This window comes from Lactuca sativa, chromosome 4 (assembly GCF_002870075.4).
Source record: "Lactuca sativa cultivar Salinas chromosome 4, Lsat_Salinas_v11, whole genome shotgun sequence".
Classification (NCBI taxonomy): domain Eukaryota; kingdom Viridiplantae; phylum Streptophyta; class Magnoliopsida; order Asterales; family Asteraceae; genus Lactuca; species Lactuca sativa.
The window spans coordinates 305,441,476-305,468,794 of NC_056626.2; the positions used below are offsets into that span (position 1 = coordinate 305,441,476).

The window sequence follows — 27,319 nt, forward strand, 5'->3', positions numbered from 1 at the left end:
GTGACGGGATGAACGTTAACAGTTTTAAAAGTACAAACTTTTCATATATCCGATCTGAACATTAACAACTGTATACATGCCCATTAATTCAACAAAAGATTCTCACATGAAACTAATTTGTTGTTAGAAAAATCATCAAAAATTATTTTAATATTAATTTTTTTAGTTTTTCAGAAAGCAACACAACTCTTAATAAATAACCAACTATACTAGTAACTTGTAATCCAAAAACACAATAGAAAAATAAACCACACATGAAAATATCCATAGATATCCAAAAATTATTATTTATCAATTCATAAGACAACACAAGAAAAATAAACCACACGTGAAAAAGTTCACCACAATATGTCTAACATTAATGTAGATCAACTATAAAAGCAACGCACTCATAAAAGTTGTCAAAACTTATAATTTAAAAAAAAAAAACAAACAAACAAACCACCACCACCACCAAATGTCTCACACGGAATTAAAAATTCTTCTAGGCATATTTATGATGTTAAATGCTTTCGGCATCCTCGGTTGGAACTCTACGTTTCTTAGTTTGGTTGATATCAAAATGTTCACTGAAATAAGATAAAAACTATTAAAATGTACTGATTTAGTTATTTAATATCACTACAATTATTATAATTTTCTAGGAAAAACTTACTTGAATCCAAATGAACCAATTTCACCCGAGAAACAAATATTATATACTTTCTATTTATCGCATAGACAGTCTTCACAATCTAATGGCGTGTTCGGTCGGTTATATATAGTTTCATCTTTATTATACCCCCCCTATTTATAATCAAATATTTCCAAAGTCACCTAATTTTGTAATAATAATAATAATAATAATAATAATAATAATAATAATAATAATAATAAACACTTACGGCTCATCTTGGAGATATAAAGTGAACGAAGTTAACGTCGGTACACCAGAGTAACGGGAATAGTTTCGCTTCCCTTTGATGATTTTTTCAACAATATCTAAAAATAGCGATAATTAAAAGGACAACTTGTTATTATTTTAAAAACTTTAGAATGCTAAAAATATATATAAGTTATTAAATTTACCAATCATCATTTTTCTCTCTGTCTGATCCTCTACTAAACTTTTTATTGAGGGAACCAATGGAAAAACCGAAAACCATGATATGATAGCATCGGTCAAACGATTAAACCGCGTGTTATTGCTGATCTTAATCATCAAATCGCCACGTAATAAATTGTACTCTTGATACCTCGGATACTCAGCATAGGTTGGTTCGATTTGGAAATGGTTTAAAGAAAACACACTACCCAATAGATTCCCTCCATAAATAAAATGCATCATTTGTTGTGGAAGAACTGCTAACAACTTCTCTCGCTAATAGAAAATGCAATATTTTTATAAACAAAATACTTATGATAAATCATGAAAATGAAAATAAGATATAAATAGTTTTTTAAACTTACAATTTTGATCAATGAGAACCATGAAGAGTTTGTTTGCTCTTGAGTCCCTCCAAATGAAATCCGCACGAACGGGTGTCAAAACATACCACAAATGGTACTTTAGTAGCAATGAAAATGCATCAACGTAAATTTGACCATTCATGATTCTACAAAATGAAAGTCAGATGTGATTGATGTAGAATTGATTTACATCATTATCATCATATCATATCATACTATATTATAAAGAAAGCATTTTTTCTTTCACCACATTAATTTGAAACTCCCATTTATTTTTTCTTTCACCATATTCATTTGAAACTTCCATGACTTTTTAATTTCTTTCTAATAATAATTATAAGGTTGTTAATAAGGTTAAATAAATATCAAACCTAAAGTGTAATTACATATAAACTAAATTTCAATATTAAAATAATATATTACTTCTACTTATTAAGTGGTTTTTTTTAACTTTTAACATATTATACTTAATTTATTAATTTTAATATACTGTTGGATGTAAACCATTATCATTTTAAAGATACAATTTTGGAAAAATTTGTATAAAATACTTAAATTATTAATTTGAATATAACATTGCATGGTCAACTTAAATATAAATTATAGTTTAACTTAAACAACCCAAAGAATATTTTGTAAATAGTTAAAAGTGATTAATTGTAGTGTTTTTATAATAATGATTATAAGTTGGTTAATAAAGTTAAATAAATATCAAACCTAAAGTGCAATCATAAATTTACTAAATTCCAATTTAAAATAATATATTTACTTCTACTTATAAAGTTATGTCTTTAACTTTTAACATAGTATACTTAATTAATTAGATTTAATATGTTGTTGTATGTAAACCATTATCAGTTTAAAGCTACAAATTTTGAAAAGTTTGGATAAATTACTTAAATTGTTATTTTAAATATAAAATTACAATGTCAACTTAAATATAAATTCCAGGTCTACTTAAAAACCAAATAATATTTTGTAAATAGTTAAAAGTAATAAATTCTAGTAATAAATGTAAAAACTAAATTGAAAACTCAATTTAACTCAAATATTTCCTAAATATATTTTTATAATCGTTAGAAGTTTTCAAATAAATAGCTTAAAATAACTTACAATAACAATAGTTAAAAATAACTCTATATAAATGATTATATTGTTACCTTTAAAATTAAAAAACAATGTTTAATGTTTTAAATAATTATAATGATAAAAATTAAAACATTAAGCAAGTAAATTTTAAAAAATTAATTAACAATAACTATAAATAACATTACATCATATATTATATTTAATTTTATTCATGTATAACTCGCGGGTAGAAGTTATTCAAACGATTAAGATTATGCAGTTATAATATATATATATATATATATATATATATATATATATATATATATATATATATATATATATATATTATCATATAATTCAAAATAATCAATACATTATATAAATTTAGTATACAAATTATTAAATCAAATTTAACAACGTTATTTATATATTAAAAACATATATTTGTACATACTTCAACTATATAGGTGTTTCTGCGCAACGCACGGGCATTCGCCTAGTTTATATAAAAGCTATATCGATTTGAGATGCTCGAAGTATAATATCATATGTATCGTAAATTTGAAATATCCAAGCAATAAGATTTTTTATTACATGATTTATTCATTGAATATTATGGAAAACCCAAAGCATATATCAATAACAAATATTAATAAGATTTATTTGATCTGAATTGTAAGATTTAGAAAGTTTATAGTATATTAAATTCCTAATATAAAAGATATAAATTTCAAATAACCAATTTATCAACAAGTTTGAAGTAAAATAGCTTTATATATCCTACAACTTAATATTTAGTAATTCAGATCTTAAAGCAAATAATATTTATTAATAAAAACGTAACTTGTCAAATAAAAAAAAAGTCTAATTTTATAAATTATAATAAATTATTATATCTAAAACCCATCAACAACAATAATAATAATAATATATAGTATTGATAAAGAAGAAAGAAAATGGTGGCGTTGGTTTTTTGGCAAGTTGAAGCCGTAGAATGAGTGAAGAACCGTTGATGAGTGGGATCGGATGGTGGAAAATTAGGCGATGATTGGGAGTGGAGATGGGTTGCGACACACGTGGTTGGATGGATAACTTCGTTGCTATTTCCTCCTCCATCACACAGTCACACTTGCAAAAAGGGAACATCGTCCATGTGTAAAGCCATAAAGCCAATTTAATGTAAAATCACACTCAATAATAATCACTACTTTCTGCTAAAACACTTTTTTTAAACATAATATAAAAAAGTCAAACAAAACTATCAAAGTTATACAAATATTAATTATATAAGAAAAAAACTATTTTTTTTTAAATTTAATTAGAAAAAACAAAGTCCTAAAACAATGTATAGAAACAATTAAAGCCTTAATTGAAAAAAGAATGTTCTGTATTAATTTCAAAAGAACATGCCACAATCAATTTGATAATTAAAAGATATTTATTGATTAAAAATATTCAAAATAAACCAACAATACATAAAATTTGAAAAAAGTATATACAAATCAATATCATTTAATTTATCAAATAAATACATATTCATAATAAAAACGCCATTCTCAAAGTGGCTTAATTTTGTCTGTATTGTCTTAATCTTATTTGACAGGGTGAAATATCAATTAATGGAAAAAAACTTAATACATATGGTCACTTATGATATTAACATAAATTTTAAATATAAAATAAAGTTGATGGTTAATATCAGAAAAAGGTCCTACATATTGAAACAAATACATACACACATATATACATGTTATATACATGTATTATTTGAGATAGAGAATAAGAATATTATCAATTTAGGTTGAAGACAAAATAAGATTATCATTTGAAACAAAAGAAGTCTATCACTTCAAACAGAAGTAAGAAATAAAATATTATACAAATTTCAAGTTACAAAAGATAAAAGAAGTAAAGAGAACCTCAATTCGTGTCAAGAAACGCGATGAAGCAGTCTTCCCGATTCCAAATCAATGATCCAATCGTCCCAAAACCCCAACTGTGAAATTTTGCTGCGAGAGTTAAAAATGAAGAACATAATTTAAATTTATAGGTAGAATAATCTATTATAGAATAGAAAATGATGTATTTTTGGATATTGATAATCATTCCAAAATTAAACAAATTAAAATCTTACCATGAATATTAAAATCCATACCAAAAATATTTAAAATCTTACAAACTTAACAAATATACTAAAAAATTTTAAATGAATATAATAACTATCGAAATCCCTACCAAAAATATTTCAAATCATATGAAACTTAACAAATATACTCAAAAATTTAAAAATGAATATAATATTTGTCGATTTTATTTTTGGAAATATATTGTATTCTAAAGAACATGCAACAGATTGGTAAAAGTTGACCAAAGTCAAATGGCAAAAACAGTTTAACAGAAGGTAAACAGATACATACTCAAAACCAAAAGTTGACCAAAGTCAAATGGAAAAATGGTAAAATCTTTAGAATGTTACCTGGTCAAATGAATAATCAGAGCTGCAATCAACAAGGTGAAGAAATTCAACAACATTGGAACATACTACATCAGTTAGAAGTTCCCTACGTCAATAATGGAGCATAATCCATATCCAAGGAACTTCTCCATATAACTCCAATGAATTATTCCCTAATCCAAGTCTCACAATCATATCAGCAACTTGTAATTAAAAAGTCAACATCCTATAGTATACCAGCAATGAATATGTAGTCAAAAAGTCAAAATCTCTAACCTGATTTGGATTCCCAATAATGCATTTCATGGTATACTCAATTCTTGATTCCATCAAGCTGGTAACCAACCTTCGATCTCCCAGAAAGTTCCCATACTTGGTTTCTTTCATGGATATAATCCATGTAAGTACAATTTTTGTGTCACTAATGCAAGCTATCAGATGCCCTATATCATAGTCAAAACATATAATTAGGTCACTTAATCTTTTGCACATTATAGAATTAAAAAGTCGATACTTGTATCAAGTTGGGGAAGTTTCTGGGCACAATGAAGCAAAAAGAAGCAACAGTAGGCTGATGCTAATGGATCTGCAACCCCTCTTATCATTGTAACCAATCGCATGAGGTCATCCATGACATTATCTTGAAAAAATCGCCAACATGGCAATATCGCAAGCTCAAGATAGCTAAAAGCCAATGTCAGATTAGAACAAGTTAAATCATCATAATATTGAGGGGTTGTTTTGTTTTTAATTAATGGGCTTAATGGGTTATGCACTTAATCTGGACAGCTACAGATGGTTGTTTCTTTTTCACTTAATCTGGGCATAGTGACTTAATGGGTTAAGCCAAAAAAAAAATCTAGCTTAATGTATTAAGACACCAACCTTCACCTATTTGCCTTTCTTCTTTTTCCTCCTAATCCCTCTCATGTTAGAATTGATTAACATTGTTAGAATTGACGAATTTGTGAAATTTGTTTTTTGGAATGTAAGGGTAAAATGGTCAGTTAGACAGTTAGTCTTATTTAAACGGTTTATACAGTCTAGAAAAGAAACATACCTTATGTATACAACACTTAATCTAGACTGACATCATTATCCATTCAGTCATATTGTCCATATAGAACTTAATGAGAAAAAAAAACATCCCCTGAATGTGACATACAGAAGATAAAGATAAGAGATTCACATGCGTGGAAGAAGCTCATGGATGGAAGCAATTTTTCTGAACCAATTATTGCATGTCTCTTTGGCTTCAAATCATATACTATTTGCATCAAAGTCATCTGTAATGATATTATAATTGTATAAATGATATATTTGTATCTAAAAATAAATTTTAGTGGGTCAGAAACTGAACAAGAGATAAGAAACCTGATAAAGAGCATATTTTGGTTCCATCATCTGCAAACTCGACTTTTTGTTTAATCCGATCCCATACCATATCACCAAGCATGTCCATTATATCAGCACCAAGAACAAATAATGTTGGATAAAATTATGCCACATATGTGTCCTTCAGAAGCCTAGCACCTGCAAGCCAACAAGAATTTGATTCCCAAATTACAAAATTATATATAGTTTTGTTGATAAAGAAAAAGGGAGGTACCTTAACTGACAACTTTAAGGTTGTTACATGATCATCAGAATGCCAAGAACGTATGATCTCATCTTTAAGTCCATGCATCCGTTTAATGTACTCCTGATGGCTAACAATCTTGAATCCTCCTTCCTTCAACTTTTGAGAATCGTGCAATTCATCTAAATGAATATTTGATGATACTTCTCCACTTGCTGACAAAATTTAGAAAATGTTACTTCCAGGAGTAGGGGTGGTAGAAACGAAGATTAGTTAGTAATACACCATACCCTTGCTGCCTTTTATGGTTTTGATTGAAAACTGTAGTGGAAAAAGATCCAGGTTATAACTTGCAAAAGCTACTAACAGAATTGTTTAACTTTTCTTATGTTTTGATTATGATTTGTGTGTATCATGATGTTTACAAGACTTACCAAAGAAACCGAAATCATTTTTGGGATAGGAAATCTTTGCATTAGTAGCTTATTAAAGGATGTCAACTCCGTCTTTGAAGAGAGATGAGAGGTTGGTTGGGTAGCAGGAAGCTTTTCTGCAACTGTCGTATTTTCAAATGGCTCCAAGGTTTCTGTTTATAGCCCCCTTAATTGATCAAAGAATTCGGTGCTCCCATGATCCTGTCATAGAAAATTATTAAAATTTTTGCACTGCACAAATATCAAAATGAAACTCCTAGCAATTGGAGATATTTCCAGTCAAATTGCAATAAAAAAGAAGAGGATTTACCCATCATTTGATTTAATCAATATATCAATGCACGAGATTTACCCAAAAGATTATCCCAAGCTCGGACTGTGTCATGCTCACCAACTTCAGACTCAAACATAATATCTGTGTAAAAGCAACAAACAAAAAAAACAAGTATCATCAGATATGACCGTAACTATGAAAGAAGAGGATGCATGAAATGGAATAGAAACAGAAACAGAAAGACTACCTTGGTAAGCATTTCCTAAGGTATGAGTTTGGGCTTTTTCTTGTTTATGGTGTGCGATGTCTGGTGGCGATGGAGGGGACACTCTAGGGTTAGGGCTTGCTGTTAATAGTTTCTAATGGTGGCAGCGAGATAGAGTTAGGGTTTCTAGGTAGAAGCGGGGCTGCAGACGACGACTAAAGGTAACGACAACGTCGGCAGGGTGGCAATAGCAAAATGCAAGTCTTTCGCATTTTCATTTTCTGTTTGCTTACACACAAGAATCGAATGGGGGATTTTTCTTGTTTATGGTGTGCGATGTCTGCTGGCGATGAAGGGGACACTCTATGGTTAGGGCTTGCAGTTAATAGTGTCCGATGGTGGCAACGAGATATAGTTAGGGTTTCTAGGTAGAAGCGGGGCTACAGACGACGACTGAAGGTAACGACAACGTTGGCAGGGTGGCGATAGCGACGACTATAGGAGGTGGTGGTAATGGAAGCCTATCAGAGATTGAAGAAAGTGAGGAGGTAGACGTAAAGTTACTATTTTTTGTATTTTAAATTCCTATACATGGAGCAAATTTCATTAAAGATGTTTTCTTCTATGTTAATGATTTTCATCTCTAGTACTTTTAGTCTGTAGTAAATTTAAATTTTTATATTATATTATTGATTTTCATCTCTAGTACTTTTAGTCTGTAGTAAATTTAAATTGTTATATTTAATATCTTAAACAGTAAAATTATATAAAACGATCATGTGGTTTTTTCCATGTCAAATCTAGCGTTTTTTTTTTTTTTAATTTTTTTTAAATTTTTACCTAAATAGTGTATTTTAAAAATGTATTTACCAAAATGGTGTGGTTTTAAAAATGCTTATCATTTAGGTTAAATTTTATACCAAATCAAAATTAGAAGGTAAAATAAAAAAATAACTTATCAGGATAATTAAATTTTCGTTTTGTTCATATTTGGATAACTTTTTTTGTACACATCTAGGTAATTTTTTTTGTACACATCATTTAGGTTAAATTTCTCTCATTTTTGCCCCATAAGAACCGCCTTCACAGCTTCTCAAGAATATCAATAATCGACTTCGGGGCTTTAAACAAGGAAAAAAAGTACAGAGGAAGGCTGCCAAGACCCCACTTCACAAGCTTTAACCATTCACCGAAGGATAATGTTTTGGCCTTCCAAGACGAGAGACGATTATGAATACAATCAAATATGGGCAACCAATTCCTTTTAAGAGCCATATTTGCACCCACCGACACCCCATGCACTTAAATGGAAAAGAACCCACATCACACTAAAGGATACGTGCACAACTCGAGATCTCGTTCATCAAAACATCAATACCTTAGACATTAGACTTATGAAAGTTTACTTTAAGATCGGAGGCTACATGAAAACATCTTGAAATACAAGCTAAATTAGCGAAGTTATAACTAGTCCATTCACCAAAAAAGAGGGCATCATCGACATTAAAAGGATTAGATACTAGAGGACCGCCATTAGGAGTTTGGACACCATGAAAGAAAGAATTTTGACAAGCCGATCTCAAAACAATATTTAAACCCTCCATAGCAATAATTAAAGAGAGAGAGAGAGAGAGAGAGAGAGAGAGAGAGAGAGAGAGAGAGAGAGAGAGAGGATCTCCTTGACGAATACCTCTTGTGATAGGAAATTCCTTTGTAGTCGATCTGTTTAAAATGATCAAAGTTCGTGAAGATAAGAGGCACTCCTTATCCAAAACTGCCATTTGCCACCAAACTCATTTGCAACTTCATGGAGTCCAGGTATTTCCAATTAATGGAATCAAAAGCTTTATCAAAATCAACCTTTAATAAGAACATTTTAGATTTTAGATTTTTTCTCCCAAGAATACAACTCCTTAATAATCATAGGACCATCAAGAATATTACGCGCCTCAATATACATTGTCTGAAGTTCATCAACCACATAACCAACTACCTTCTTCAATCTATAAACAAGGGTTTTTGCGATAATTTTATAAGCACATCCAATGAGACTAATAGGCCAACAATCACTTAGAGAAAGAGGATCCTTGACTTTGGGAATCAGGGTAATGAATGAGGAATTACTTCGCCTGGAAATGTTCCTGACCGATTCAAAATGTTTCACAAACCGCATGATATCATCTTGCATAATAGACCAATAATGTTTTATGAATTTAAAAGTAAAGTCATTTGGTCCGGGAGCCTTCTTGTTTCCACAATTCCAAATAGCATTTTTTATCTCTTCAAGTTCAAATGGGGCTTCCAACCGAATCCTATCTTCGTCCGAGAGCCTTTCAAAATTCTGATTAATGAAAGAAGGTCTAATAGAACGGTTTTCACGAAATTTTTCTCCAAAAAATCTGCAAACTTCCTCTTTGATACACTCGACATCAGTAACCCAGTTACCGTTGATCATTAACCCGTTCATACAAGTCCTCCTATTTTTGATCTTGAGTGAGTTGTGAAAAAAACTAAAATTTTCATCTCAGTTCCTTATCCATTTAGCTTTAGATTTTTGAATTAAATCGGCCATTTTTAGTTTCTCCATCGATATTTTGACTCTGCCTTCTTTTAGTTTAGCTATCTCCGGAGGAGTCAATAACCTCTTCTCAGCCTCCAAATCCAAAACTTTATCGACGCCATATTCGTGTTATTTATATAATTTTACTCTATTAAAAAATATATTCTATATTATTCTTCTATTAACGTGGAAATCCAACTATATTAGGAAGTGTGAAAAAATGGAAACATTTTCATTATTCGCGTTATGATATATATCGCTAAAAGCTTAACCCAGATGTAGGCCTGACAATCGTGTCGTGTTCGGGTTGGCGGATCAAAATATGCCAACCCAAACATGACTCATTTAAATATACAGGTCACGGGTTGGCGGGTCACGTGTTGGCGGGTTTGAAACATAAACCCATATATGACCCGCCAACCCATTTATTTATATGGGTTCACAGGTTGGCTGGTTTGTGGGTCAGATTTGGGTTCGTGGGTCCGAATTTTAGACATTTAAGTCTTAAACATCTAAATGAAAATTATAAACATTCATAGAAACATGTTACAGACTTAGCCTTATAGGTTACGACTTACGACCTTAGACCATTCACCACGAGTCAAAATGTCAAAACAGTCAAATGGTCTATGAATCAATGGTATATATTATATAATACTTATTAATTATTCATACTTGATACATAAATACATTTAAAAATAAAATAATTTTTTTTATTAAGAATATAAACGGGTTGGCGGGTCAACCCGTTTATTTTTTGAGAAACCCATATATGATCCGTTTAATAAACAGGTTGGCGGGTTAGCGGGTTGGTGGGTTAAAAAACTCAACCCAAACCTATTTATTTCGTGTCGTGTCGCGTGTCGTGTCGAGAATTGCCAGCCCTACCCAGATGATCTAAAATGGATGATAAAAATTTTAAAATTAATGGGACACCGCACAAAAGAAGAGTTTTCTTTGACAAAATTAGGTGTATTTTAAAGCTTTATTTAATAAATAGTACATAGATAGCAAAATAGGTGTAATTTTATAAATATACATCATTTAGATATTGTTTAAAAAAATAAGAATTATCTTAAGCTTTCATTCTATTTTCACTGTTTTTCTTTAATACAATTTTTGTTGACTATTTTGAAACTTTTTGCTATTAATTTTTATCAATTCTTTTACAAACACCATATTTACCTTTTATTATTTCATTATCACCACATTTCTTTTGAATATGAATAAATTGAGTAAATTACGCGAATGGTCCCTTTTATTTAGAGTAATCTATGCAATTAGTCTCTAATTCTCTTTCTTATTTCTGATGGTTCCTAAAAAGACTATATTGTCATTTTATTTATTTATTTTAATTATGTATTTCTTAATGATTTATTGAAATTATTATTAAAAACAAAATGTCATACCTAGTCTTTCTCTCTCCACACTCATATACCAGATATCACTATCATATCCGATAACCACCGTCATTCCATTCTTGCCACCACAATAAGTTCTGGCAACCACATCCATTCCGACAACCAAGGGAAATGAAACCAAAACCATATCAAAACTTTTAAACAAGAAACCACAACCAAAACGAAATCCCAGACTGCAAATAGAACCAAATCAAAATCTACAACCAAAATCATACCTAAAATCCAACATGAAACCAAAAACAAACCTAAAACTCTAATATAAATATTAAACGGTGTTTTCTTTGCCCAGTTGAATTCGAACCTAGTGAAGAAGAAGGAAAGAAAATCATAATAAGAGAATGTGATTTTTTGTGTTCTTTTTTGCTTAGTTGAAGAAGAACGACCTCCGGCCGATATTGGCCCATTTCCCTTTCTACCTTTCTACCTGACTATGTGTATTCACAGTTAACCCAAGGTTAGTACAAACGAGTTTTCAAGACATGGAATTGGAACAGGGGCGACGAGATTAAGACGTCTTCGTCACTATAGACCAAGGCTGACGAGATCGGGGAAGGAGAAGGGAAAGGGGGAGGTCGCTCCTACACACCAAACCCTAGCTATGTGCGTTTTTTGGCGAGTATATTGCAGATTCAACAAAACTGGTTGCAACGATGGGAGGAAGAAACTCATGAGTGGAAGAAATCGATAGATGGTGACCACCCAACCCACCCCTCTTTATTCCTTTCAAACCTAGGTCCCGCACAATCGGATCAAATAAGTGTGTAGTAAGTTTTAGAGTTCAGATTATGATTTGGGGCCGTCGAAGAAGGTGATGTGTAGGAGTCGCTGATGCCGGTCAATGGAGGGCAAAGCAGTTATTGACGGAGGTCCGGTGAGTGTGAGTTGTGGTTGTAGTCTTGCGAGAGAGAGAGAGAGAGAGAGAGAGAGAGAGAGAGAGAGAGAGAGAGTGAGTTAGTTAGTTAGTTAATAGGTAAAGTGGGTGATGGGTAACCGGGTTGGAGTAAGGGGTGGGATCCATTTGTTTTTAATATGGACCAAACGCACAACAAAATTACATTTTAGGACCGACCGTGTTAAAAAAAAAAAATTAGGGATCAAGCGTTCAGATTACCCAAACCATAGGGACCATTCGCGTAATTGACTCGAATAAATATTATTTTGATTCATTATCACTATAAATTCTACAAATACAAAAAATTTTGTACAATGCATTTTATATAAACCTCTTCTGGGCAAATATGGGGCAAATATGACTACAGACTAACCCTTTGATAAAACTGATCAAAAGTAAAAGTGATCCCTCTGCTCCTCTCACTCGACTACATCCGAGGATAATAACAAATTAGTAGATTACTAGTGATAGAATTTTTTCCATCTAAAAAAGGAGGTTGTCAAATATTTTTATGACAGAAGAACAAATACTTTAACAGACTTTAATGGAGATCATACACAAATATCCAATCTAAAGGCTTTACCTCCATTAATTGATCCTGAGATTCAGCTCATACAAGTGAAATCCAAGACATGAACCCAAAATGCTGAAAAAATTAGATGCAAAAACCAAAAAAATCAAACATGACTAGGAAACAAAGTATGCAAACTTGGCATTTTCACAAGATACGTCGAACTCTTAATAGAAAACAATAATAGAACTCAAGGGAAAAAAATACAAGTAACGGGTGAAAATGTTAAAAAGACAAACACAGCAACAAAAAGAAAACTGAAAACAACATCAAACCTTAAAATTCTGCCAAGTGTTAGAAAGTACCCTGCAAAACCAAAGTGTTACAACTAATAATATCAACTCATGGTAATGGACATGGATGTAAAATAGGACTACATGTAAGAAACAGCAAAGTCCTTTCAGTGCTTTTCTTCTTATTAATGCATTGCACTTTGAAAAATCTACCCATTTACAACATTGTACTTTTAAAATATTTTCTTTTTAGGATATCATACTTACAGAAGTGTAGCTAGATATAACAATGGAAATTGTTTTTGTCTTTGGAAGACGATGTTATAGTTGGATAGATTTGTAAGAAATGCAATGTTGTAATAAAAATTAATCCTATTGTAATTATAACCGGATTATGCTCCTGAAAATAAAAGAAACGATAATCATGAGATAATAACTGAAATTATCATGGTAGGAACATAGTCATCACAAAGAAACATCTTGCAGCAAAAGTGATTGGTAGGGGTGTTCGTTTGAATGGATCGGTTTGATCCGATCCAATCAAGTGAATCCAAATTGATTCCGGTTCTCAAAACATGGATCCAAATAGTCCAAACTATATTCAAATCCGATCTGATCCAATTACAATTCGGTTGGATCGGTTTTTATAATTCGGTTTTCAAAAACCAAAAAATTTTAAAACGATATATAATTATTATATTATCCAACTTTACACAATAAACGAAAACAAATTATTTAGTTGTGATTTGAAATTTATAAACAACTACTAATAAAATATATTATAGTTAAATACTTTATAGATAGAAAACTTTTGAAAGAAAATATGAAACGTTTTGAGCCTATTTGAAAAAAATAAATTACAAAATTAATAAATAACTATTGATATATATTATAAATAAATAAATAATAAATATTTATTCGGTTTTTATGGACTATTCGGTTCATATTTTATAAACCAAAACCAATCCGAAATCCAAAATAATAATTCGATTTTTTTGAAAACCAATCCAAAAATCTGAATATTCGACCAAACAGTACAATCCAAATTGTCCAATTGGACAATTCTGTTTTATCCAATTAGTGATCCGCCTAGCTATTGGAATTGGAATGAGTGATTGATTTGACTAATGTGTGTGAAGCATAGTAGGAGAATGTTCACATTCACCTTCATAGATATCTTGTAAAGTAATTTAAAAATAAAATAAAAAATAAAAAATAAAAAATAAATAAATAAATAAAAAAATCTAGACGGATATTAAATAACAGATACTGGGGATGTTCACATACCTGTTTTTTGATTCTGATGTATGCAATTGCCCAAAGAGTCAAAGTTACCCCAAACAAAAAGTATTATAAGAAAAAAACACAAAATCAACATTTTAGAAAACAGTTAAATCTCTGTTACTTCGTTTATTCAACAAATACCTCCACCTGTTACATTCCTTAACCAAATTCAATCGATTAGGCGATCGGCTCCAGACTCCACAATATAATCTAAGTTTTGTGGGTCTGTTTTTATCTTAATCTCCTGTGAGCACTTGGGGCACTTCAAATAAAACCTCATTACCTTCATCTCGAGATCCGTCTCTTCCTGGATTTCTTCAAGACGGGTACCAAACCTGGTGCCTCTGTGGGTCTCTTCTCCGCAGGTCTTGCAGCGAATGCTCACAGGAAGCATCATTACAGCCAACTTGAATTCTTGTTTTTGCTTATTGGCCCTTATCCTCCTTGGAATTTTAGCCGGGTCGAAATCCGCCGGATAGTACGTACACGAAACCTTTCTCCCTGCCATCTCACTGATCAAACCCCTCAACGATGGAGAACCAAGAACGCGATTAGGGTTTGGATGCGGCGTGGGACGATGAACTGCTTGTAATTGCATGCGCTTAAAAAAAAAAAAAAAGGTCGGTTCAAGGCTTCAAGCAACCGCGTACTTACCATTCACCGTTATCATTCTTTTTTTCCCACGTTATGAACATCCACAAAACTGCAAAAAAATTAACTCTTGTATATTTTTTTTTGGGTTTCGTTTAAACCATGAGTTTTTTGATTTCGTGGTCTTTTAGACTGGTTTGTTTATGAAAAAGTTCCATATGGTTAACTCCGGTTAAAAACAATCCCTTCACACCCTATTGTATGCGTTTATAAAAATAATAAAAAGAAAAGAAAAGAAAAGAAGTCGGTTCAAGGCTTCAAGCAACCGCATACTTACCTTTCAAAGTTTTTTTCCCCACTTTCTACACATCCAAAAAAGTGCAAAAATGGTCATTATGATATACATTTTTTTGAGTTTTGGTCCAAACCATGAGTTTTTTGGTTTCATGGTCTTTTTGGACTGATTTGTTTGTAAGAATGGTCCTTGTAGTTAACTCCCGTTAAAAACAATTCGTTTACCCCTTCATGTGCCCTCCACATGACGGTATATCCGTCTTTTTATTTATAGGGATCATTTTTGTAGGAGAAAAAATAAAACCCCGTTTTATATACCATTAGGACGCATAAAACCTTCTCCCGGGTTGCCATTCTTGATTGTTTGTGCGATCTTGTGTACTTGCAGCTTGTTTTGTTAGCTTTTTCCGTTTTAGTTTTGTGCTTCTAGCTCTAGAGATCAAATAGATTTTTTGCAGAAAATTAGGAGGTTAAGGCGTTGACTCTTTGTAAAATTATAAATTCTTCTGTGGAATGGTTGGAAGGAAGTGTGCTAGGGTTTAGCAGGGTGGAATTCGAGTTTGGGAGTAGAAAATGGATGAAAATTTGTCTGAATTTCAAATCCGAGCTATTACTTGAAACACCTGAAGGTATATGAAGAATTAAATCATGTAAAATTAAGAATAGTAAGAAGAGTGGTTTTATGCAAAAATTAGGACATATATGAAGCCATGTTTATTTTTTGGGTCCTAATCAATGAGTCTATGTTCCTTTTTAGACCTTTATTTCTTCTAAAGTCAATCATAGTTTCAGAAGATGGTGTTAACTCTTTTCTTCTCTTGAAGGAACCTTTAAAACTGGCACTCGACTCGAGGAAGAAATTCATGTTGAGTCGATTGACCAGTCATTACCTCTTAGGCGTTCTAGTAGGGTTAGCTTTTCGCCTGTGTTGTATGGTTTCCATGTAACTACAGAAGGTTATATGTTTATCAGTGATAGTACACTGATAAATTTGGATGAATCTGCTAACTACAAGGAAACCATGGCAGACCCTGAGTCTGCCAAATGGAAAGAGGCAATGGACAGCGAGATCCAGTCTATGTATGACAATGAAGTTTAGAACTTGGTTGACAATGTACCAGGTAGTAAGACAGTTAGGTGCAAATGGATCTTCAAGAAAAAGATCGACATGGATGGAAAGGTGCACACGTTCAAGGCGCGGCTGGTTGCGAAGGGCTTTACTCAAACTCCGGGGGTTGACTATGATGAGACATTCTCACCAGTGGCCAAGATCAAGTCTATTAGGGTTTTGTTAGCCATAGCTGCATTTCATGATTATGAAATCTGGTAGATGGATGTCAAAACCGCCTTCCTAAATGGGAAGCTGAACGAAGATGTTTATATGTGTCAGCCAGAAGGTTTTGTGGATACTAAATACCCCAATAGAATGTGTAAGCTTGAGAAATCAATCTATGGATTGAAGCAAGCTTCTCGCAGATGGAATCTTTGCTTTGATAAGAAGGTCAAAGAGTTTGGCTTCTCTAGGAGTGAGGATGAGTCATGTGTATATGTCAAAGCCAGTGGGAGTCTAGTTAGCTTTCTAGTACTGTATGTTGATCACATAGTGCTCATAGGAAACGACGTTCTGACCTTGCAGGAAGTTAAGTCCTGGCTTGGAAAATGTTTCGCTATGAAGGATCTAGGAGAGGCTGCCTATATTCTTGGGATAAGGATTTTGAGAAATAGGAGTAGAAGAATAATTGGACTTAGTCAGGGTACTTACTTGGATAAAGTGTTAAAGCGTTTTAGCATTGAGAACTCAAAGAAAGGAGAGTTGCCTATCTAAACCAATACCAAGCTGAGTAAGACTTAGAGTCCGAGTACCGATGCCAAGATAGTATAAATGAGTCGAGTTTCATATGTTTCTGCAGTTGGCTCAATCATGTATTCTATGACATGTACTCGCCCTGATGTAGCTTTTGCTTTGAGCATGGTTGTGACAACCTGATACTTTTCCAGTCAATAAAGTCAACCTCCTTAAATAAAATTTGGAATTTTATTTATTCCTTTAAGCTCATGTGGGATAGAAAATAATCTAAAAATATATAAATAAAGATTATATAAGTTTTCGGAACCAAAAACGCTCGAAAAACCAAGATTTTTCCCTTGAAAAACAACAAATCTCATTCAACCATCTGTTTTCGGCCGAAAACCCTCGGGCCGAAAACCGATCTCGGCTGAGAATCCATCTCCGGCTGAAAAACCAACAGCTATAAAGGTATTCATCCAAAAACTTGATCATTTCTCACCCTTTCCACCCGAAAACTCTCTCATTTTGCTCCCAAGGATCATCCAAAAACACTCATATCTTCAAAAAAGAAACCTTCAAATCTTAATAGTTTTCACCAATAATGTAACGCCCGCAAATCTGGGCTAGTCAAATTAGAGGCAATAGGGGTCGAAAACGAATTTTTGACAAAAGATTATTTAGAATAAATAATCTTAACCAAGTTGTAGAGTATGTTACAAGGTTTTCGTACATATAAAGAACACCGAAATCCGAGTTATAACGAAGAAGTTATGACCCGTTGAAGTTTCGCGACGGAACCAGCACGATACCGGGAAGCGTAAATAGTGAATTTACGATAGAGCGAGATTTAGCCTTAGCGATCTAAACGAAAGTCGTAGAATATGTTAAAATAAGAACATCGATAAAAAGAACGCCCAAATCTGACTTCGTATGAGGAAGTTATGATTTTTCTAAGATTTAGCATAGCAGTGCACAGCCCGAAATCTGAATTTTAGATCGGCCGATTTTTAGCCGACGGGATCTAAATGAAAGTTGTAGTACTCGTAAATACCAACGCGTGGATATAAAGAACATCGATAATAGAGCTCGTATGCAAAAGTTATGGACGAAGCTTAGTCCCTACTTTTCGAGCGCGGCGAATTTGATACAGTTTTGTAAATACGAGATAGAATGAGAATTAGCCAACGAGGTCTAAATGAGAGTTGAAGATCTCATTAATAGGAACTCAACGGTAAAAAGACAGACAAAAATGGAGCTCGTATGCAAAAGTTATGGACGAAGCTTAGTCCCTACTTTTCGAGCGCGGCGAATTTGATACAGTTTTGTAAATACGAGATAGAATGAGAATTAGCCAACGAGGTCTAAATGAAAGTTGAAGATCTCATTAATAGGAACTCAACGGTAAAAAGACAGACAAAAACGGAGCTCGTATGCAAAAGTTACGGACGAAGCTTAGAGACTACTTTACTATAAAACTCCTATAAATACAAGGGTGAACTCCTCATATTTTCTTCAGACCATAAGCCTTTCTTTCTCTCTCTAACTTCTCTCTAACCTCCCTAAACCCCTCCCAAGTCTAGGGAACCTCCCTATCACGAGAAGAAAGCCCCGGAGCACCCGACGGCTCCGAGAAGAAAAGCTTTCGGCTCGGAAACGCTGCTCCAGCGAAGCCCGGTTTTTAATAAAAACCCGCTGTAAGTGAGCTACGCCTATAGTATATTAATATAGATTTTATTTAATTATAGTAACATTGTTAGGACCTTAAAATAATTATTTAGGCTATTATTATGAGTTATATTGAGTGTTATTTAACGCTTATATAATAGTAATAATAGGTAGACTATTAAATTAGTCTCGTCAAGCGTTAGACTAAACTCTAGTGGTAATGATACTAGGTTTCGTCAAGGGATAATTGTTTTAAGAGTAACGAAGTGCTGTCCGAGTGCCGACTCACCACCTTTCAAGTGAGTGCATAGTTACTTTCATCTTACACATAGATATGAAGTATTTTATTATAAATTTACGTGCTATGTGTGCATATTGTCTTAATACTTGCTGTCTATGCTGGTGAAAGATTTTTATACATGTTTTAAATGATGTAAACTGTATAAAGTATTTTATATCTACAAGATATGTTGGGTAAAACATGGGTAGATGAATGATGATGGATAAAAGCTGAAATAGAGGAACATTAGTAGTACGGACCTAGTGCCCTATAGGTATACATTGGCAGCAGTGGACCTAGTACCCTATAGATGAGCACTGGCAGCTGCGCCACAACCCGTAGATGATTTAGATCTACGGTAAACGTCCTAGCAGCTACGCTCTAAGGATAGTATCGGCAGTTGCGCCTAATAGGGAGCCTTATGACCATGACGGTAGCGTTAAAAGGTCAATACCGGCAGAAGCGCCTCATAGGAAATGTCCCAATTCTGGCAGTTGTGCCTAAGTGACAAGATTAGCAGCTGCGCTTGACCAAAGTGTCATTGGCAACAATGGACTTCATGTTGTTTCCTTAGGATGATCCTTAGGAATGAATGAATGAGAAATAGCTGATTCTTAGGGTAGATCCTTAAGAATAAAGAAGATAATGGGGATGGGTAATTGGGTTGATTATTTGATTGTTTAAACATAATATTTATTTTATTGTGGGTTGAAAACCCTATGTACTCACCAGGTTTCCCAACCTGACCCACTCAGTTTATTTATATCACAGGTGTTGATATGACGTGACATTACACTGATAGATTTAAAGAGATGTAGATCACTAGTGTAAATAATTGTAAGTTATGTTTATGCTTATGTTTCTGTATTAACGATGACATCCCAAACGTTTTAAAATGAAATAAATACGTTTCTTCGAAAATGTTTTAATAACGTATTTACCATGTTTTTCTGGGAACAAATTCCGCAACATTTTTATAAAATGAAGTACTCTGATTTTTATAAAGCATAAACAACATCGGTCTTTTCTGGCCGTGAAAATGGGGATGTCACAGTTGGTATCAGAGCATTAGTTTAAGCGAACTAGGAATATGGATTTATTTCTAGACTTAAACTTAGAATGCTAAGCGATGATTGTGAGGTGTGAGCACTAGCTTATTTTAGGAATTGTGCCTAAAATGCTTTTATGTGCTAAATGCTTGTGCCTGATATGGTGTTATTCGTTCGGATCTATGGTTTGTTGTCGACCGGATCTGGAAACCTTATGTGTTTAGGATTCTAAGCGTTTAACTACGATATTAGAACTAGCATATAAACGTTTCGGAGTGATAAGAATGATTTAAACGTCAATCCTAAGTAAAGGTCTAGATTCACCTTATTCGGCGTATAGATCAAGATGGCAAGAACCCGTAGCGGAAACGTGAATGCAAATGGGAACCGAGATCAACCCCCAGCGATTGAGCAAATACCGGTTATGGTAGCCGCTGCTGAGCCAATAACGATGGCAGGAGTGCAAGCGATGATCCAAGCAATGTTGGATCGTCAAATGGAGGAAACCAGACGTTTGCTCCAGCAAAATCGAGAGGAAGCGACTATTCAGATCGAACAGCCCAAGTTGAACGAAGGGCAGACTGAGGAAGGAAACTACAGTGGGACTGTTGGTCAAGTCAACCCACCAATAGTTCGACAAAACAACCAAGATGACGAAGTCGAGAGGAATGGGTGCAAGTACAAGGATTTTCTGACTTGCAAGCCATCGACTTTCACTGGAAAGGAGGATCCGATCGGGGTCATGGATTGGATCTCGGAGATGGAATTAGCTTTCATGACGTGCGGTTGCAAGGGAAAACAACAGACCACGTTTGCAGTGCGTCAGTTTCGAGGAGGCGCTGTACGATGGTGGAATACCTTGGGAAAGACGCTGAGCCCCAATGAGCCCCTGCAACTGACATGGGCAGAATTTTTGGTGCATTTCAAACGTAGGTACTGCTCAGCCCAAAATCTGCTCGAGCTAGAAAACCACTTCCTTACCTTAAAGAAAGGAAGCATGTCTATTGATGAATACACCAACAACTTCACAGAGAAGATGGAGTTCGCCTTACGTCTTGTTCCGGATGAGCTGACAAAAATTGACAAGTACGCAAAAGGACTTCCATGGGAATATGCAGTGCCAGTGCGTCAGACACCTACTTTGGAGGCAGCTATCTGGGCTGCCAATTCGGTTGAGGAGATGATCAAGGGAAGAGCCGCCAACAAGACCGAGGTTGGCGAAAAGAGGAAGTTTGAGGGGTCTACGAAGCCCGATGAGAGAAGAAAATCAAGTACCAGGAAGTTTAGAAGAGGAGGGAGTGAAGAAAGATGGTGCGAGAAGTGCAAAAAGAAACACTCTGGAAAATGCAGTGAGGAAGTAACTTGTTTCAAGTGTGGGAAGCATGGGCATTATGCCAACGAGTGTAAATTCAATAAAAGGGTGTGTTACGAATGTAATGAGGAAGGACACTTCAAGCAAGATTGCCTAAAGAGAGAGGGGGCTACAAAGCCAAATGTGCCGCCAAAGCCAAAGGCGAGAGCATTTCAAATGATCCTTGACGAAGCAGATGACAATGCGAGGATTCAGGAGTGACAACTTGACATCCAAAGATCGAGTTATGAGGTAGCCATAGAATCGTATGATGTAGCCTGTTAGAGGCATATTCTAGGGTGAACTTGAACACCTATGTAATAGTTTCAAGGAATAATAAAAACCTTCGTTTTGATATCTGATGTGTTAAGCTGTTATATGATTTTCTTGTGTGGTGACTTGGAAAACTGTGGGACAATACCTAAGACGAGTATGAGTAGGTGTGAATGGTAGTAGAGGCCTATACTACCGGAAGCACAGGACTCACACTTGGATCAGGGAAAGTCACAAGGTTACCAAGAAGCTAGTAATTGATTTCGTTTTATTCAAGTGTGTTGTTACCATCGTTTCGGTAATGACTAAGAAGATTGTTGATATTCCGATCCTAGTGGTCATATTGAATCGAGTCCGACTATGATGAGTATGCTGTGTGGTTCAGAGAACCAAGTTTGATGTAGCGTCCGACTTAAACCAAACGGTTGAAATCAAAGCGATCAATAGAAGTATCGCACTTGTTGTTAAAGAAGTTGGTGGCTAGAAATGCCTAATGTTAAAGTGTGATTATATCACATTAGAACATGAAGGAATGCATAGTCTGTTTTAGAATTTAACTCTAAGAGACCTAAGTCTAAGTGTTGCAACATACGATGATAGGTCATTAGAATATGATACATCGATCTATATTAGTAATAAAAGAACTTATCTCAAGTACGTATCCAGCAAGGATTGAGATTGTGACTTGAAGGTCATAATTTGGAGTCTAACCTGATGTAGAGAGCAGGTGCACGATCGAGTACTCTTACAGTCAATGAGTTTAAGAGATAGAATTGAAGGAATGTGGAAGTTATAATTATTACCTAGGATGAAGAGATGACGTATGGAGTCATTATACGACCCTGTTTCGTTGATGATTCCGGGACGTAATCATCCTAAGGGGGAGATAATTGTAACGCCCGCAAATCTGGGCTAGTCAAATTAGAGGCAATAGGGGTCGAAAATGAATTTCTGACAAAAGATTATTTAGAATAAATAATCTTAACCAAGTTGTAGAGTATGTTACAAGGTTTTCGTACATATAAAGAACACCGAAATCCGAGTTATAACAAAGAAGTTATGACCCGTTGAAGTTTCGCGACGGAACCAGCACGATACCGGGAAGCGTAAATAGTGAATTTACGATAGAGAGAGATTTAGCCTTAGCGATCTAAACGAAAGTCGTAGAATATGTTAAACTAAGAACATCGATAAAAAGAACGCCCAAATCTGACTTCGTATGAGGAAGTTATGATTTTTCTAAGATTTAGCATAGCAGTGCACAGCCCGAAATCTGAATTTTAGATCAGCCGATTTTTAGCCGACGGGATCTAAATGAAAGTTGTAGTACTCGTAAATACCAACGCGTGGATATAAAGAACATCGATAATAGAGCTCGTATGCAAAAGTTATGGACGGAGCTTAGTCCCTACTTTTCGAGCGCGGCGAATTTGATACAGTTTTGTAAATACGAGATAGAATGAGAATTAGCCAACGAGGTCTAAATGAGAGTTGAAGATCTCATTAATAGGAACTCAACGGTAAAAAGACAGACAAAAATGGAGCTCGTATGCAAAAGTTATGGACGAAGCTTAGTCCCTACTTTTCGAGCGCGGCGAATTTGATACAGTTTTGTAAATACGAGATAGAATGAGAATTAGCCAACGAGGTCTAAATGAAAGTTGAAGATCTCATTAATAGGAACTCAACGGTAAAAAGACAGACAAAAACGGAGCTCGTATGCAAAAGTTACGGACGAAGCTTAGAGACTACTTTACTATAAAACTCCTATAAATACAAGGGTGAACTCCTCATATTTTCTTCAGACCATAAGCCTTTCTTTCTCTCTCTAACTTCTCTCTAACCTCCCTAAACCCCTCCCAAGTCTAGGGAACCTCCCTATCACGAGAAGAAAGCCCCGGAGCGCCCGACGGCTCCGAGAAGAAAAGCTTTCGGCTCGGAAACGCTGCTCCAGCGAAGCCCGGTTTTTAATAAAAACCCGCTGTAAGTGAGCTACGCCTATAGTATATTTAATATAGATTTTATTTAATTATAGTAACATTGTTAGGACCTTAAAATAATTATTTAGGCTATTATTATGAGTTATATTGAGTGTTATTTAACGCTTATATAATAGTAATAATAGCTAGACTATTAAATTAGTCTCGTCAAGCGTTAGACTAAACTCTAGTGGTAATGATACTAGGTTTCGTCAAGGGATAATTGTTTTAAGAGTAACGAAGTGCTGTCCGAGTGCCGACTCACCACCTTTCAAGTGAGTGCATAGTTACTTTCATCTTACACATATATATGAAGTATTTTATTATAAATTTACGTGCTATGTGTGCATATTGTCTTAATACTTGCTGTCTATGCTGGTGAAAGATTTTTATACATGTTTTAAATGATGTAAACTGTATAAAGTATTTTATATCTACAAGATATGTTGGGTAAAACATGGGTAGATGAATGATGATGGATAAAGCTGAAATAGAGGAACATTAGTAGTACGGACCTAGTGCCCTATAGGTATACATTGGCAGCAGTGGACCTAGTACCCTATAGATGAGCACTGGCAGCTGCGCCACAACCCGTAGATGATTTAGATCTACGGTAAACGTCCTAGCAGCTGCGCTCTAAGGATAGTATCGGCAGTTGCGCCTAATAGGGAGCCTTATGACCATGACGGTAGCGTTAAAAGGTCAATACCGGCAGAAGCACCTCATAGGAAATGTCCCAATTCTGGCAGTTGTGCCTAAGTGACAAGATTAGCAGCTGCGCTTGACCAAAGTGTCATTGGCAACAATGGACTTCATGTTGTTTCCTTAGGATGATCCTTAGGAATGAATGAATGAGAAATAGCTGATTCTTAGGGTAGATCCTTAAGAATAAAGAAGATAATGGGGATGGGTAATTGGGTTGATTATTTGATTGTTTAAACATAATAATTATATTATTGTGGGTTGAAAACCCTATGTACTCACCAGGTTTCCCAACCTGACCCACTCAGTTTATTTATATCACATGTGTTGATATGAAGTGACATTACACTGAGAGATTTAAAGAGATGTAGATCACTATTGTAAATAATTGTAAGTTCTGTTTATGCTTATGTTTCTGTATTAACAATGACATCCCAAACGTTTTAAAATGAAATAAATACGTTTCTTCGAAAATGTTTTAATAACGTATTTACCATGTTTTTCTGGGAACAAATTCCGCAACATTTTTATAAAATGAAGTACTCTGATTTTTATAAAGCATAAACAACATCGGTCTTTTCTGGCCGTGAAAATGGGGATGTCACAAATAACACCAAGAACAACCTTCATATCTTCAAGTGGATGAAAACAACAGCATAACCGAGAACCTGATTTTGGCGAAGAACTTGTGTTCGACTGAAAACTAGTTCTGACCCAAAACCCCTCTGGACCAAGAACTTGGTCCTCAGATTGAACCTTGACCGAGAAACCTCCCATTCACTTCAAACAATTCTCGGTAACATTTCCTAACACAAAAACAAGTGTTTTCTTACACTTAGATTTATGGTTTCGCTAATTTAAATACAATTATGTGTTTAATTATCATTAGGATATCGTTAATCCCGCGTACATCAACTCGAGGGCCATCTTTCCAGTCTCGTTGTCCAACATGTACACAAACAACTGTGAATTCATACCCCTACATTTTAACTGTTTCTAATGCTTTCAGGGGGAATACAAGGAAAACACAAGGATTTCCTTTGTGTTTTTATGCAAACGAATTCAACAAATTAAAAACTTTGCAATTGATACAAACCAAGAGATAACTACATTTATAAAAATATTTAGATATTTTTATCCCTTTTGTAACATGTTGAGCATAAGGGTAGTTTTCAACATACAACCATAATTGCAAAGTTTTCAGTACAATACATTGTAACGCCCGCAGATTCGAGCTAGTCAAATTAAGGACAATGAGCATCAAAAATGACTTTTTGATGGAAGATTATTTAGAATAAATAATCTTAACTAGGTTGTGGTATATGTTACAAGGTTTCCGTACATATAAAGAACACTGAAATCCGAGTTATTACGAAGAAGTTATGCCATGTCAAATTTTTGCGACGGATTCGGTACGATGTTGTAGGACGTAAATAGTGAATTTACGATAGAGTGATATTTAGTCTTAGTAATCTAAACAAAAGTCATAGAATACGTTAAACTGGGAGCGTACATAAAAAGAACGACGAAATCTGACTTCGTATGAGGAAGTTGTGATTTTTCTAAGTTTCAGCTTAGCAGTATGCAGCCCAAAGTTCGAATATGAGATCGAGTGATTTCTAGCCGAAACAATCTAAACGAGAATCGAAGATCTCGTCGATAGTAGTCCAACGGTAAAAAGACAGACAAAAACGGACGTCAGATGACGAAGTTATGAATTTCTAACGGATTTTTCCTATCCTGACCTACTAAAAATAATATAATAAAAGTAAAGTCAAAATTAGTCGACGGAGTCAAAACGAGAGTTGTAGAGCATAATCTCACCTACGCATCGATAAAAAAGAACTTCGAAAACGGAGATCGTATGCGAGAGTTATGATTTTCTGAAATTCAAGGCACGCATCCCAAAGGGGGAACGCCTCACGTTTAATTGGGGATCGCCCCTCGTTCATTACTTGGCTCCGGATTGGCCACGTCGATGATGAGTCAACGGATAAGGGATTGGGATGGAACCTTGCTCCTACACGCAGCGTTCGGGTGGAACGCGCTGCGTTCGGGGAACGCCCTGCGTACTCATGGGGAATGCATTGTGTTCGAGACCAGATTCACCCTATAAATACATCACATGGGCAGCCGAGTTTGGTTGCCAAATTTATTCTCTCTCATCCATATTACCTCGATTTACGTGCAAGATATACCTCGAAGCCCCGGTATCATCCGGAACCCGAAGCAAGTCCCGAAGCCCCGAAGATCCCGAGAAAAAGAGTTTTCAAGCTGAAGCTCTGCTCGCGAGAAGTCCGGTTTCAAAGGTAACATTCCGGTTTCACCGAAGAATTACTACTTGAAGAAGCATTGTCCGATCATCGTCTTATCAAGTGAGTGTATAGTTACTTTCTTCTAACACATAGATATGAAGTATTTGCTATGAAATACGTGTTATGTGTTTATACATTGTTTGTTTACTTGAGATACATGTTGAATGAATGTTTCATACAGTTTTTAAATGATTTAAATTGTATATGTATTTGCATCTACAAATATGTTGGGTAGGACATGGGTAGATGAAATAGTTGATGTGAGATGAAATGATAAGATGTTTTGATGATATCAATGCTCTAGTTAACTAGTCGAATAGAGATGGTGACCACAGACTGTTCTAGACAATCCAATGAAAAGTTAACAGGTTCGTAACCTGTAGGTGTTTTTGAACTCAATGTGTTCATTAGGTATTTTTGAACTCTATGTGTTCACTTGGTATTTTTGAACTCAATGTGTTCATTAGGTATTTTTGAACTAGATGTGTTCACTTGGTGTTGTTAAACTGAGTGTGTTCACTAGGTATTTTAGAACTAAGTGTTCACCGGATGTTTTGAATTACGTATTCACCTGATGTATGAAGCACAGGCAGCAATGAACTT

The 27,319-nt window shown here is 34.4% G+C and overlaps 1 protein-coding gene and 1 pseudogene across 1 annotated transcript; both read right to left on the reverse strand.

The window, feature by feature from the left end:
* Window positions 1-502: 502 nt before the first annotated feature.
* On the reverse strand, window positions 503-11,905 carry LOC111910705 (uncharacterized; annotated as a pseudogene).
* Window positions 11,906-14,597: 2,692 nt separating this feature from the next.
* LOC111910704 (uncharacterized) lies at window positions 14,598-15,026 on the reverse strand. The gene has a single exon (XM_023906532.1). It carries the CDS (start codon window positions 15,024-15,026, stop codon window positions 14,598-14,600), a length of 429 nt encoding a protein of 142 aa, XP_023762300.1.
* Window positions 15,027-27,319: the final 12,293 nt, after the last annotated feature.

Coding starts and splice junctions, on each gene's coding strand:
- LOC111910704 (XM_023906532.1), bottom strand. CDS start 15,026: ATGCAATTACAAGCAGTTCATCGTCCCACGCCGCATCCAAACCCTAAT.